Source organism: Marmota marmota, unplaced genomic scaffold (genome assembly GCF_001458135.2).
Source record: "Marmota marmota marmota unplaced genomic scaffold, marMar, whole genome shotgun sequence".
Classification (NCBI taxonomy): domain Eukaryota; kingdom Metazoa; phylum Chordata; class Mammalia; order Rodentia; family Sciuridae; genus Marmota; species Marmota marmota.
The window spans coordinates 23,332,599-23,348,890 of NW_026000016.1; the positions used below are offsets into that span (position 1 = coordinate 23,332,599).

Sequence of the window (16,292 nt, forward strand, 5' to 3'; positions counted from 1 at the left end):
AGAAAAACTAGGGATAACAGGACATACCTTAACATTGTAAAAGCTATCTATGCTAAGCCCCAGGCCAACATCATTCTAAATGGAGACAAATTGAAAGCCTTCTCTCTAAAAACTGGAAAAAGACAGGAATGCCCTCTTTTCACCACTCCTATTTAATATAGTTCTTGAAACACTAGTCAGAACAATTAGGGATATGAATAGGAAAAGAAGAACTCAAATTATCACTATTTGCCAAAGATATGATTCTATTCCTAGAAGACCCAAAAAATTCCACCAGAAAACTGCTAGAACTAATAAATGAATTCAGCAAAGTAGAAGGATACAAAATCAATAACCCGTAAATCAAAGGCATTTCTGTGTATCAGTGACAAATTCTCAGAAAGAGAAACTAGGAAAACTACCTCATTTACAATAGCCTCAAAAAAAAAATACTTGGGAATCAACAAAAGAGGTGAAAGATCGTTACAATGAAAACTGCAGCATGCTAAAGAAAGAAATTAAAGAAGACCTTAGAAGATGGAAAGATCTCCCTTGTTCTTGGATAGGCAGAATTAATATTGTCAAAATGACCATACTACCAAAAGAATTATACAGATTTTATACAATTCCAATCAAAATCCCAATGACATTCCTCATAAAAATAGAAAGATGTGGATGTGGACTGAAACCTACAAATCCGTCATGAAACTCATCTGGAAAAACAAGAGACCCAGAATAGCTAAAGCAATCCTTAGCAAGAAGAATTAAGCAGGTGGCATCACTATGCCAGACCTGAAACTATACTACAGAGCAATAGTAACAAAACCACCATGGTATTGGCACCAAAACAGACTGGTAGACCAATGGTACAGAATAGAGGACACAGAGACTAACCAACAAAACTATAATTATCTTATATTAGACAAAGGTGCCAAGAACATGCACTGGAAAAAAAAATAGCCTCTTCAACAAATGGTGCTAGAAAAACTGGAAATCCATATGCAACAAGATGAAATTAAACCCCTATCTCTTACCAAGCACAAAACTCAAAGTGGATCAACAACCTAGGAATTAAGGCAGAGACCCTGTGTAATAGAAGAAAACCTAGGCACAAATCTCCATCACTTTGAATTAGGCCCTGACTTCCTTAATAAGACTCCTATAGTGCAAGAAACAAAATAAAGAATGAATAAATGGGATGGATTCAAACTAAAAAACTTGTTCTCTGCAAGAGAAACAATCAGCGAGGTGAATAGAGAGCCTACAGCTTAGGAGCAAATTTTTACCACTTACACATCAGATAGAGCACTAATCTCATGGATATATTAAGAACTCAAAATATCTTAACACCAAAAAATCCAAATAACCCAATCAATAAATGTTCCAAGGAACTGAACAGACATTTCTCAGAAGGTGATACACAATTAGTCAACAAATATATGAAAAAAATGTTCATCATCTCTAACAATTAGAGAAATGCAAATTAAAACAACACTGAGATTCCTTCTCACTCTAGTCAGAATGGAAATTATCAAGAATACAAGGAACAATAAATGTTGTCAAGGATGTGGAGAAAAACGCACATTCATACATTGCTGGTGGGACTGCAAAATGGTACAGCCAATATGGAAAGCAGTATGGAGATTCTTTGGAAAACCTGGAATGGAACCACCTTTTGACCCAGTTAACCCACTCATCAGTTTATACTCAAAGGACTTAAAAACAGCATACTACAGGGATGCAGCTACATCAATGTTTATAGCAGCACAATTCACAATAGCTAAGTTGTGGAACCAACCTAGATGCCCTTCAATAGATGAATGGATAAAGAATATGTGGTATATATACACAATGGAATGTTACTTGGTAACCTTTCAATTCCCTATGAGTTTTCTGGAATGCAGCAAAAGATAAAGAAGACTTCAATAGAAAGAGAACATTAACTTTGAAGGTTTGTGTCTGATGCTCTGACCCAATCACCCAATCACCAACTGCCAAAGATGTGGATGTGAACTGAAACCTACATCAGACCAGACCCCTAATGGGAAAATATGATTTTGTGCAGTATTTCCAATCCTGAGTGAAATGCAGCCCCTTTTGCTCACACACATTCCACCTAATTGTGTACCCTAATAAAAACTCAACTTTAATCTTGGTAGGCATCTCACTCAGATTGCCTGCATTCTGCTCTGAAAGTGTATATCTTTACCTTTCGCTTGCTAATAAAGTTCTTCCTCTGTTTGTTAAAAAAAAGATAAAAGCTTTAAAAATATTTATTTATATAATTAACTAACCATCAACACACAAGTTAAGTATCCCTTATCTGAAATTCTTGGGATCAGAAGTGTTTTGGAGTTTGGAATATTTGCATACACTTAAAGAGGATGGGCCGCCCAAGTTTAAATAAAAAATTAATTATGTTTCACATATGCCTTATACATAGAACCTGAAGGTAACTTCTAAAAATAGTTTTAAAAGAAGTTTGTGCATAAACCAAGTTACATGGTATGGAATTTTCCACTGTGGCATCAAGTCAGTATTGATGTTTCAGGTTTTAAAGTATTTTGGATTTTGATTTTCAGAATAGAGGTGCTCAACCTGAAACAGAGTAATCTTAGACAAGAGAAATTCTATCAAGATATCCCTGAAAAGTTAGAATCTACAAAAGAATACATTGATAAGCTTATTTTCATGGGTTGGAGGAAAGAATATATAGTACATTTGATAGAGCTGACTATACTTCCAAAATTATATAGGAATTTATATTTTACAATGTAGTGGAATGTTGTTTTTCTGTTTTTATATTTACTAAACTCCTTGGTTTCAACTATCACTGTTTGTTAACATATTTTAGCTAATGAAATTTATCAGTAGCCTTACTTATTACTAACAAAAATACAACTTTTCAAATTTCTGCCATTTATATTCATTGATGAATTTTGTATCAAACATTTAGTTCACATTTCTACTGAAGTATTTTTTTACCTTGTTAATTTGTAAGGTAAATTGTTGGTGCTAGGATCACTATATTATTTTCTATTTAAATTGAATTCACTTTGTGTTTCTTTCAAAGCAAAACCTTCAACTTCACTCAATTGTTTACTGACCATTTTAAAGTACAATGGCACATTTTCTTTTTTTAAAATAATTTATAATTTTCTTTTTTAAAAACTGTTCATAATCCTTTAAATTTACTTTTAAACTAAAAGGTATCTAGTGATGTTTTAATATTAATCATTGCATAAGTACTTAATCCATATTAGCAAATAAAAATATTCATTCTGTACTTACAGCAGATAAACCTGAGATTCTTGACTTTAGTCCAATATCCATGTTTTTCTTTGAGTAATTTGTATTTAAATACACATAATTTCGAAATGTTGCTGATAATAAGCCATCAGTCCATTCCATAGTATTAGGATCCAATTGTCCATATAGTTCATTAAGAGTGATGCACTTTGGATTTAAGACACAAAGATATACTTTTCCTTTTTTTACTGAAATCTGGAATGAATCCTGTGTGGTTTAAAATACATTATAGTACAATTTTTTGATTTGTGCAGTATTAACAAAATGATTTAGAAGGACTTTTCCATCAAAGAAAAAATCTCTATGAACGTGGTGATTTACAAGAAACAGTAAAAATTGATTAATTAAAATTATCCACAATCTATAAATCATTATTTTAAAAAGTTCTAAACATTACAAATAATTATCTGAGGTGTGTGTTGCAGGGTGAAAATCTCAATGTGCTGCATTTAGGAACACAATATTTAAGATGGGATGTGATATATCTGGAACCAGGGTTGATGTAGAAATGAGAGAGGGAGTAGGAAACTTTGTCAGAATAGTCACTCAAGTACATCTTATTTGCAACATTATAATCTGTCTGGGTGTTGCCTGAAGAACTGGTCTCTGTTTCATCTACGGTATTTCACCGTATAATCTTCATTACCACATAATTGTCACATCCTATTTTTTAGTCCCCCAAATTGGCTTATGACTTTTTTTTTGCATGATTTGCATGGAATAATTCTGTTCATCACACTGTTAAAAGATAAATAGCAGCAGTGTATTTACCAGTGGCATATGGATGCACATTTGCCTTCTCCTGCACTATGAAACTTAAGTTTGGAATTCTTGGTGTTGGTGCAATGTCAGTGTATTTCTGAAAGTTGATTGTGGCTTGTTTAGAGCACTGCAGTATTAAAGGTAAACAGATCCTATATGAGTGACACTAAGGACAGCAGTTCAGATAATGATAGTAGCTCAAAATTTTCAAGTGCAGAAGATTAAATTTTCTAAGTGCATACTTTTCAAAACTAAGTAAAACAAAAAAATATTTTCAGTTCATTCTTTCTTGGTCATTATTATTTATTTATTTTCCAAACTTCTCACAATTGTACATACTACTTTTATACTAAAAAACCGTTTTTAATTATTACCCATAACATTGTTGTGAGGATTAAACGAGATAATTTAAACAAAAGTGCTTTAGCACAGTACTGGACCCATATTTAGTACTCTGCAAATATGAGTTATGATTATTATTATTATTGCTGAGATAATGTACCTCTTTAATTATAATATTGCTTAAGAACTTATTGAAATCTGTTGAGAAAGGAAATTTAGAGGAAAGGATAAAAGATAAAGTACTATACAAATGATTTTTAAGCAGGGTAGCTTTACAGAGAAAAAGATTCACACAACTCAGAACCTGACTTTCTAAAACTTTTGGAATACATTTAAATTAAGTAACTCAATCATATAATGTTTACTGGAGTCTAGTTTTATACTGCATAAAAATGGATCATGACTAACTAGGAGCTATTCTAAAAACTCAAGGATAACAATGTTTATAAATCCATCAACATAGCTTATTACATTAACCAGTTAAAATATTTTAACTGAATATTTTAGCTGAAAATCAGTTAATAAATTCTAACAACAACAACAACAACAAAGTTTTGGGGAATAGAAATTTCCAAAGTATGATAAAAAATACTTGTCAGATGTCAAGAGTAAGCTTCATATTAAATGCATTCCTAATAAAGTAAGGAACATATACTATAGTTAACATTGTTTTGGTTAATCAGTTCAGTAAGATAAGCATATAAGTTACATAAATATTAGAAAAGAGACAAAAAATTATTTTGATTTGATGATGATTTAATTGATACCAAAAAAGAAACTTACAATCCATTTAGAAAAGTGACTAAGTACAAAACAAATATACAAAATATACAAAACAAATCTACAATTCAATAGTTTTATTTCACACTAGTTTGTATCATTACAATGATACATAACTATCAAATTCCTAGCAATAAGTTTAATAAGTAATGAAAATATTTATGGAAAAAAGATAAAATGTTAATATAAGTAGAAAATATGAACATAGGGGAAACATTTTATTTAGTGGAACATTTACCTTTGAATAAGATTCCCTTTGCTTAATTGATAACATGTCTACAACTGGTAATAGTATTAATGCTTTTTCTAAAATTCTTCTGACTGTTGTTTTTCCTCCACCTGTTGGGCCCACTAACATCACACCAACGCAAGCCTAAAACAAAATTAACATTAATAAATAATTTTAAGTTTATTTTAAAAAATCTGCTTATATCCACAGACTCTTCCTTCAAATTGCTGTTCATCCATTATAATCTGACTTCTGCTTTTACTTAGGCTAATGCTAAAAGCATCAGGAGTCTTCTGCTCTTGCATGTGTTCTATCTTACTCTGCACTATATGAGGACACAGCAAGAGGGAGGCCATCTACAAGCCAGGATGAGGATCTTACCATACATGGAATCTGCCAGTACCTTGATATTGAGCTACCCAGCCCCCATAACTGAAAGAAATAAATGTTGTTTAAGCTACCCATTCTATAAGATTTTTGTTATAGCAACCTGAGATGACTAAAACATTTGGTTGTCACCATGTCTTCTGGAAGATTGTAATAGCATTAAGGAAATTATTATTTTTTAAAATAATGACATAAATATACATTAAAATTCAAATATGGATAAAGATAGAATATATATTCACTAACTTTACAGTCTCTGTAGCCTCACGGAGTTCTTGTAATTCTCTGATCAGACAGTCCTGGATGCTACATTTGGCAAGGTGAGAATGGTCCAAAAAGCCTTTTTTATCAAATGGAAATTGAATATTCAAGAACACAGCTAGCCTTGTTCTAGTGAATCATGAAAATATGGCAGCTATCTCCCTGGGGTAAACTTCATCCCCCACTTGACTTTTTAGAATAACACTGTTGGTTCAATGAGATCTTGATTCATAAAGATTCCCTGGATAAAGTGCCTGGGTCTGGTTTACTGATGGTTCAGCTAAACTGAACCCTTAGGCATCTCACTGGTCAGCCTCAGAGCCAGAAGATTTATTCACTTTACTTGGTGGACACAACTCTGACTCTTGGGTTTTACCAATGGCTTAGATATTTGGTCTGCCACTTGGAAAAAAATTTCAGTCTAGAAGATTAAACATGCCCTCCACCCCGCCCGCCTTGAGGCTGTGAAGTGTGGAAATAAATGATGACTGATGACCAACTAATCTGATTCACTCATGGGCCCATGGTTCATTTTTGATGATATTGCCCAGAACCAACTTGCTAATTGAGCCTTCCCTGTCCAGATTGCGATAACCTCTATGTGAATCCAACATCTGAACATTGCAAGTGAACATTCTAAAATTTTCACCTTAAAACAACACCATCATAATAAAGAACTGTGTGTTTCTGATGCGGAAGCTACTACCACACTTAATGACTCTTGCCAAAAGTTGATATAGTTGTTTCACAGGGAGGGAAGCCACAATGAATAGGGCATGAACTCAAAGAAAGTCCTGGCACATTGACTACATTAGATCTCTATTCCCCAAAGCGCTATTGGTGATGTCTCACTAATGTTGAAATAATTTAAGGTATGGGGTTGATATTACTATCTAATCAGCAGACTCTGGCCATATCATTGTTTCTTGAAACTAATTTGTATTACATGTGTGGATTTCTGGACCATTTGCAATCTGACAATGGTGTACCTTTTATCACAAAAGTCACTAAACAATGGGCAAATGATCAAGGGATTTGATGGACCTTTCACACTCCCTAAAGTCCACAAGCATCTGGTATTATTAAGCATTGGAACAGTCTCCTCAAAAATTTACTCGGTTTGATTCTATCTCCCCCACATTCTCTTTGCCTGTATATCTTACCGAGGAAGTTCAATCATTGAATTTAAGTGTCTTCAGGAAAAGATCATGTCCTTTCATCTGCTTCTTGAGTAATGATTAATATAAAAGATATGGGGAATTACATAGACATATTTTGAAAAGTTGGGATTCAGTCCTGAAAATTCCTGGGCATGGTGCTTCTTTCTTCTCCCTAATGACAACACCATGCCACTCTGGTTGATACATATTCCATGTGATAGGATGATAAAAATGAAGACTAGAAGGGTCAAATTTAATCCTGTTTCAACTATCTAGATTCTCTTAGATTGATATGGTATTAGATCACAAGGATAATAACTTGACTGAGTACATTACCAATATAAATTTTATGAAAATATCCCTCTTCTTCTTGCATATAATCCTTCAAAATGAGAGGTCTGGGTGCAAGCAGGGGATGCTTGGAAAATTACTATGGTTAAAATTACTGAAATGGGATACACCAGTGTTGTGGTAGTACAGGGACAGAAAAAAAAAAAAAACCTAGAAGAAATGCCTCAGATTCTGAGGGGATCAGAGGGCAAGAAGGGATATAGAATATCTTTTGTCATTCATATGTGTCTTTCTAACCTTCTTCAAAAAGGTAAAAGCCCCGACGGGACTATCTTTAATTCAACTGACAGGATTTAATTATTATTCTGCTTAATTACTGGAGAGTCTATCAGAAATAGCAGGGATGGGCTCAGCTCTTGCATCTCCTGAGCAAAACTCTGTCAATACCTCCAGATGTCTTGAATGTCTTTCTCATCTCTGTTCCTAGTGCTAGATCATTCCATGGAATGATAAATGACATGCTGACGGCATGGCAAACTGACTCTCCACCCAGTCACTTCAAAAATAAGAACCAGATTTAATTATTAGAGTTGAATTGAGAACCCATATTGGAGGACAGTCAACCTGTACCATTCCTCACCTTGAAGTGCTATAGGTTCCACTTAGGAAACCCAGTAACTGTAAAAACAAAAATAAAAACTCACTTTCCTTCTGAGTGAAACATGTGCACCCTTAGTGTTGCATTTCTCCCATAAAAGTCAGACATTAATCTGACTCCTCCTTAAAAACAATGTAACTACAATTTAAGGGTAGTTATGAATGGCAAGCATCCAGGATTTAAGAGAATAGCACCTTGACCTTGTAAGGCATTCAGATCAGCCTCAATTCGCTGGCCACTATTGTTATGAATGATAAAATTGCACTAGACACTTTCTCCTTGTGGATAAAGGCAAAAATCTGTGCAGTTGACAATAAATATTGCTAGTATGGATCAATGCTTCAGAGATCAACAGGCATGGTCAATACAGAAACTTAAGGAGAAATCCATCTGACTTTCTAAGGTAGATTCTGATGGTTTATAGAATATGTTCAACTGTTTGGGCTTGAGACCTTGGATAGGAATGATTAAGATCAATACTTTAGGTTGGCCTTATCCTGCTATTTGGTGTCCTATTAACAGAAGCCTTAATTTTGTCTGGTATGAGCTAAAATGAATATACTTTTGGTCCTAGTCCCTGATAGTAAGATTAATCAGAGTGGTCAACAGAATAGTGTACTCATGAGGAAATTTGATCAGAAGCCAAGTGGATGTATAAATGAGGGGCAGATGTTGTTGGGAGGCAATGCTTTAGGTGTTTCTGAAAGATTTCTAAATATATTCTGAGCAGAAGCATTGGCAGTTTTATCCAGAATTTATCTTTTCAAAAATATTTGTATAGCAAACAGTGTCTCCTATCAGGATACAGGATTTGTGTGTGTGTGTATATGCTAGGAATTAAACCCATGTATTCTACCACTGAGCTACATCATTACATGAGGGCAAATTTATTTGCTACACAGAATTTAAAAATAATGTCTCATTCAGGGACAAAGGTTGGGCATTTTTTTTGCCCTTAATACCCTTCTAAAATTGGGGGGTTCCTAAGCTCAGGGGTCTTCTGTAACCCAACTTACTACATGTGCAGGTATGACCTACCTGCAGGTATGACTTACTATGGGAAGTAAGTCTTAAGGAACTGGCATAGAAGATATTATTGTGGCTACTGCTATTGTTGTTTTGTCTCTGACCAAGGATTCTACTCTCTTTTGCCAATATGAACCAGTGGCAGGTTAACTTGACAAGCTACATAAAGTCTTGACAAATAGGCGTATGGAGGAAAAGATGTAATATCACAAGTTGAAAACTCTCGCCATAACTATTAGTTAAATTCTACCTCAAAATCTGAATAGGATATTTTGATAGAAGTCCACAGACTGGTTTTAAGAACTCTTAAGAAAGAGAAAAGGTCGAAAGAAGAAAGAAAACTTCAAAAATAACAAAGGTGGGAAATTAGTTACCACCAGATATGAAAAACTATAATATTTAAGCTATTAAAAAGTTATGATATTTAAGACTATGTGGTATAGGGATAGAAACAGAGAAATAGACCCAAAGAACAAAATATAGAAAAAAACAATAAAAAAAACCCAGACATGAAGACTTGATATACTATAGAAGCAGCAAATCAGTGAGGAAAACTCTTAGGAAAATTGATTATCCCTTTTTGGATCCTTATCTGATGTCTTTAAGAAACATAAATTTTGAAAAATAAATAAATATAAAAAAGAAAAATAAATTTTGTACAATTTAAAAATGGAAAATACAAATAACTTAAAACTTTTAGAAAAAAATTACAGAAAATATATTTCCAAAAATAGTGTTAAAAATTTTCTAAAAATAGGATATGAAAAATGCAGATCATAAAGAAAAAGAGTGGTGGACCTTATTGCATTAAAAATGTCTTCTTATAAGTCAACACCATAGACATTTTGGAAAAGCCAATTATTTAAGAGAATGTGTTTGCAGTGCATATAACCATAGAATTATGATATAAAAATATGTGATGAGGGGCTGGAGTTGTGGCTCAGTAGTGGAGTGCTTGCCTCACATGTGTGAGGCACTTGGTTCAATTCTCAGCACCGAATATAAATAAATGAATAAAATAAAGGTCCGTCAACACTAAAAAATATTTTTAAAAAATGTGTGATGAAAAAAAATCTATGTTTATTAAGAAAAAGATGAACAACCCAATTGAAAAATAAGTACATTACATAATCTGAAAAGTCAGGGCTAAAAAACATTGAAAGGATGTATAATTTTAACTAGTAATCAGGGATAGGTACATTCTACTGTTTTTGCAAATAGTTCATTCATGGATGATTCAAAGAAGGTATGCCGCAGTCTGGCTGGGCACAAATGCCGCAGTCTGGCTGGGCACACAATCACGAGCCACCACACAGCTTGTAGATTCAAACAGCAACTCTTTATTCCCGAACTCACACCAGCCGTCTACAATCACGTTCTGGGGAAATCCACGTTCTCTGCCCAAATCCACGTTCTCTCCCAAATTCACCTTCACTGGGCTTCTGTCTCCCAAAATATACTGTCTGAATCCCGTGAGAACTCAAGGGGAACTCAGGCAGCAGGATACGCCCTATTCCCAGCAGGAATAATCTTAAACCTTAAACCTGGAACCTAAACTGGGAACGCCCTAAACACGATTATGTTAAACCGGGAACACCCTAATCCGCCCTGGTCCTTGAGCAAGGTCAACTACATTCAATGTCACTGCAAAATGTCAGCAACATGGGGTACACTGGCAAGGAAATTGTCATACCTACTTGGCTAATGGCTCCCAGCAAAGGTATAGCAATGGGATGTAGAATATTTAACACCATATTTGTAGGGTTTTACAAAAATTTGTTAAGGGGATAAAGGTGAAAAGATTAATTTGTTGAGAGTTATGATCAGGGGTCAAATGATAAAGTCTAAGGGGACAGTTAATCAATGTCCCTCAGTTTTAAGAATATTATAATAGCCCTCTTTCATTATAACTGTTGTTATTTTCCTCCTTGACTGTACCTATTAAAACCCAGGCAAAATTTACCAAATGCTATTTTGCACTTACCTGAAGTTGATTATAAAACTGAACGATCTTCTCTTTCTGAGGTGACCAGTGTTGTAAGCCTAATTGTTGTGTTGCAATATATATCACTTTCTAAAAGGAAATAAATACATAAATTTAAAAGGCATTGTAAATTAAACCAATCACCATTTGTTTATTTGTTTGTTTTTGGCAGTGCTGGGGATTGAACCCAGGAAGTCTTGCACATACTAGGTAAGTGCTCTACCACTAAGCTATAACCTTAGCCCAAATCCTTACATTTTAATTCTCTGATATTTCTCTTAACTAGTTACCAATTACTATAAGACAATAGTTATAAATTTTTTCTAGTTCAAAAACCTCTGACTCTGAGAATAATTAAAGCTACTATTATTCTTTCTTAGAAAAAAAATATAATACACACAAAATTTCATGTTCAGGAGACATCTGGTAGCAAATTCATAGAACCTCTCCCAGCTTAAGAAGCCAGATTTTAAGATATATTTAAGGACTAGCAATTACTAGAGTATAGCTGTTTGTTCTACATTAAAAGCAAATGTAAAAGGTTCTATACCTTTTTGTAATTTTAATTACATTTAGATAGTTTATCAATTTCCTAATAATTATTTTAATGTTTCAAAGTTAAGAATATTCTAAGACAGCAAATAAAATTGATAGGATTGAAAAGATACGGGGCTGGGGATGTGGCTCAAGCAGTAGCGTGCTCGCCTGGCATGCGTGCGGCCCGGGTTTGATCCTCAGCACCATATACAAACAAAGATGTTGTGTCCGCCGAAAAACTAAAAAATAAAATATTAAAAATTCTCTCTCTCTCTCAAAAAAAAAAAAAAAAGAAAAAGAAAAAAGACAAAGACAAGACACCATGTGACTGATTGTACATTAAAATACTCCAAGGAGTAGTTGTGACTTGGAAAGATACTTAATATTCTAGTAAAGAATTATAAGGGGAACCATGCTTCCTACTAAAGGAGGGTTTATTTCAGTGTGGATACAACTGGTAACTATACCTACAGAAAAAAAGTGTATTTCTCCTTTCTTTTTCACTGAGCTCTTCCACTTCATTGCTCATTCCTCACATTCTTACAACTAGACAAAACAAAGCAGCTGAAGGAAATTCAGCAGGACTTTGCAATGGAGAAAAAGGCACCTCCTATGGCAAGACCAGCTGGAGGTAGGCAATCAGCTGAGAGGAGTTGTTAAAGAGCAACCGCTTTTAAATAGAGTTGACAAGATCACCTACTCGAAGGCCTGAATTTTGGGCAGTGTTAGGCATAAAGTTTATGAATTCTCTGCTGTTAATAATACCAGCCACACAGATGTGGAATAAAAATTGCTTGGATGCACAGTAGTTCAACATAATGGGGAAAATCAAGGACATATTCAGACAAGTCATTCTCTTGATTAAATATTTCAATAAATTCTTAGGAAAGTTTTGAAATAAAATCATAATCTTATTGTAAAGTGTTCAAAGCTATATACGTTGTTCCTTGGAGTTAACTGGATGGCCAACTACACACAGCTTTAATTTGATGACATGGTTTCAGTAATTCTCAGTTAATCTTTTGGTTACTCTGAGTTAATGTCTTCTATATTTGGACAGTGTTAGAGACAGATGCAAATAAATTAGATAGATCACAATTCCCTATTACACAAGATTTACATTCTTGCATCTCAAATAGTATAAATAGCAGGCTTACGGTATATTTCTTTAGTAAGATATGTTCTTATGCAGAATATACAGCCTATACATAGCTGTCATTGTGTAAACCATCAAAACTACAACATTAAAGAGAAGATTGGTTTGGATATGAAGTGTCCGCAAAAGCTCTTATGTTAATGCAGAAATGCTCGGAGGTGAAATGATCGGATTGTGAGAGCTATAACTTAATCAGTCCATCCTAATTTGAGTGGACTGACTGGGTGGTAACTGTGGGCAGGTGGGGTAAACCTAGAGGAGGCGGGTCACTGGGGGTGTGCCCTGAAAGAGTTTATCTTTCCTCTGGCCTCTACCCTCTTCTCTTTACTTCCTGGCCACCACCAGCCAGATGGGCCCAGAGCATTGGATTCAGCCCACCATAATCTAAATCTCTGAAACCAGGAGCTCAAAATAAATTTATCCTCCTCTAAGTTATTCTTGTCAGGTGTTTTGGTCACAGCAATTAAAAGCTGACTAATACCCGTATATAAAGAGGCTCAAAAGTGAAGTCATTGGGCTTCAGTTGTAGCTCACTGGCAGAGCGCTTGCCTAGCTTGTGTGAGGCACTGGGTTCGATCCTTAGCACCACATTAAAAATAAAATAAAATAAAGGTATTGTGTCCATCTACAACTTAAAAAATGTAAAGTCATTAATATACATGCAAGAATGCTATTAGACAGGTAATGCTATTTTTAAAGCTATGACTTGAAAAATGTTAAAGTTAACCTGGAAAGTGCCTAAAACTTATAACTAGAGGAAAAAAAGAGGGAATTTTGTAGGTTTTGCCTCTGAAAGATAGGAGGATGCTCATGTAAAACAGAGAAAAGCTCATCAACTGACATTTCTCTTCTTTTTCTCCTATTAAAGTAAAACCCTCAAAATGTAAATGTAAATGAAAATCTTCAAAACTTTGGTAATAGTTGAGAGACAAATATTCACTGTGTTTCTCCTGGAAACCTCACAAGCAAAAAGGAAAAAAAAAACAGATTGAATTTTATTAGAATAAGGAAATGAAGAAAACCTACAAAATACAAAACACATGGAAATACCAAGAAAACAGCTAAACTTAGATTAGTGCTTGAACATGCAAACTGTTGGATCAGAAAAGTCAAACTCATTAAATCATGTGGAACAAAAGATCACACATTATATTGCTCTTGTTAATTCAGAGAACTAAAAAATAAAATATTGCATGTTAAAAAGGCTGAGTACCCAAACTCATAATTACAGAAATTATAGTGAAATTATAAATATCAAAGACAAAGTGAAAAATTTTAAGGTATGTGTAGAGAGAATACAGAGGAACAAATATCGAGGTGACACTGACTGAAGAGTGACCTTAGAACAAAAAGAAAGAAAGAAAAAAAAGGAACAACAACAACAAAAAACTACTGGAGAGCATTGCTCACTGAGGTAAGTGACTGTGGGAAAATGCTGAAGTGCACACAACTAGCACAGAATTTGGCACAGTGTGAAAGGATAATGAGAACACAGCTGTTTGGGGATCTGCAAACAGGCTGATTTGAGAGAAATTCTCAACATATGCTTGTAGTACTATACCGGGGAGTGCCTTGAGAGGTCGTATCTGAGTTTTCTTCCCTTTCCCCAGGAACCCAGAGCAGGCATTGCTGCACTGTCTTAGCTGCTGACTATCATTACCCAGTTTGACCCTGGAGGAATGTAACTGAAACAATCCTGCCGAAAAATCTGTATGATGGATGACCAGTTAATGACACAGAAGAAAATGGAACTCACTTCCCCATTAAGCTGGTGGTTTGGTGACCTGTTGAAGAACAGGGGACTGAGCAGGCACATCGGAACTGGGTCTCAAAGTGTCAGGGTTGTGGTGGTGGATTGTAGAAGGCCTGCCTGTGCCTCCTGACCCAGTGCAGAGTTATTCTGACTTCCGAATGGCTTTCACAAAGGGTTCTGGAGACTCAGATGTGCTGTAATACTCAGCATTAGCTTAGCCCTGGGTGTGTGTTGGGAAACTCTCCTTGAATGCATTTCTCCTGGGGGAACCTTGGCAAATATTTCAACAAAACAGGAGATATAAAAGCTCCTGCTCACAACCCAGTCCTAAGAAGGCATGGTTGGGACTGGAGGCTGAAGACATGATCTTGCACATCTACCCCCATAGTTTCAGCAGAGAGAAAACAACACAAAGATTTAGGAGACTGCACCTACAAGGGACCTTTATATAGGTTGTTCCCATGCCTTTTCAGACTGTACACTGCTGATAAGATTGGAGGGATAATCACAGAGGGCATCTTCACATTTTCTGCTGTCTATAACATACAACCGGAACTGCCGGAGATTCAACTACAGGGAAAATGTGACCCTCAGGTTCTGACCCAGTATGATCTATGTCAAAACCTCCTAATCACAGCCAAGAAGTAACAAGGAAACTAGTACAAAGTCCAGATGGAATTAAATACAACACTATACAACCAAATGACACCCCAGGACACATAATCAAGAGACAGCTGTTCCTTAAGAGGGCCCACACATAAAATTGGAAGAGAGATCCATCCCAGCAGATACAAATCTCAATGTAGAAACATAAGAAATGTGAAAAAAACAAAGCAACATGACTCTCTCAAAATTTATATTTCTCTAGTAACTGACTTCAAAGATATTGAAATGGATTAAAAACCAAAGAATTCAAAAGAATGATGTTAAAAATGGTCAAGGGCTGGGTGTGGTGGCACACACCTGTAATCCCAGCAGTTCAGAAATCTGAGTCTGACAAACCCAAAGCCAATATCATACTAAATGGGGGAAAACTGAAAGCATTTCCCGTAAAATCAGGAACAAGATAAGAGTGCCCACTCTTATTCAATATAGTAATGGAAACTTTGGCCAGAATAATCAGGCAAGAGGGAGAGAAGGGATACAAATAGGAAATGATGAAGTCAAATTATTCCTGTCTGCAGATGACATGATTCTACACCTAAGAAATCCTAAAGAATCTACCAAGAAATTCTTAGAACTGATAAACAAATTCATCAAAGTATCAGGATACAAAAATCAACAAACAAGTTAGTAGCTCTTTATACACCAATAATGAACTTGCTGAGGGAGAATCAGAAAATGAACAAACAAGCAAACAACAACAACAACAACACACCTAGGAGTAAGCCTAATCAAGGAGATAAGACCTGTACAATGAAAATTATAAAACACTTAAGAAAAAAAATTGAAAACAACACCAGAATATGGAAAGCCCTCCCATGTTTATGGATTTAGAGAATTAATATTGTTAAAATGGTCATACTGCCAAAAGTGAGTTACAGATTCAATGCAATTCCCACAAAAATACCAAAGACATTCTTTACAGTACTAGATGAAGTAATCTGAGAATTCACACAGAAGCACAGAAGACCCTAAATAGCCAAAGTAATCCTGAGCAAAAAGAACAATGCTGGAG

General features: G+C 34.9%; 1 protein-coding gene across 1 annotated transcript in view; it reads right to left on the reverse strand.

Moving 5' to 3' along the window:
• The window catches only part of Dnah14 (dynein axonemal heavy chain 14), a gene marked incomplete at its 5' end in the record, with an annotated part of 341,751 nt that overhangs the window by 175,907 nt on the left and 149,552 nt on the right, over window positions 1-16,292 (reverse strand). The window contains 3 exons of the mRNA XM_048809786.1: window positions 3,271-3,483; window positions 5,411-5,545; window positions 11,169-11,258. Coding sequence (XP_048665743.1) covers window positions 3,271-3,483; window positions 5,411-5,545; window positions 11,169-11,258 — 438 coding nt within the window. The remainder of the gene's footprint in view (window positions 1-3,270; window positions 3,484-5,410; window positions 5,546-11,168; window positions 11,259-16,292) is intronic.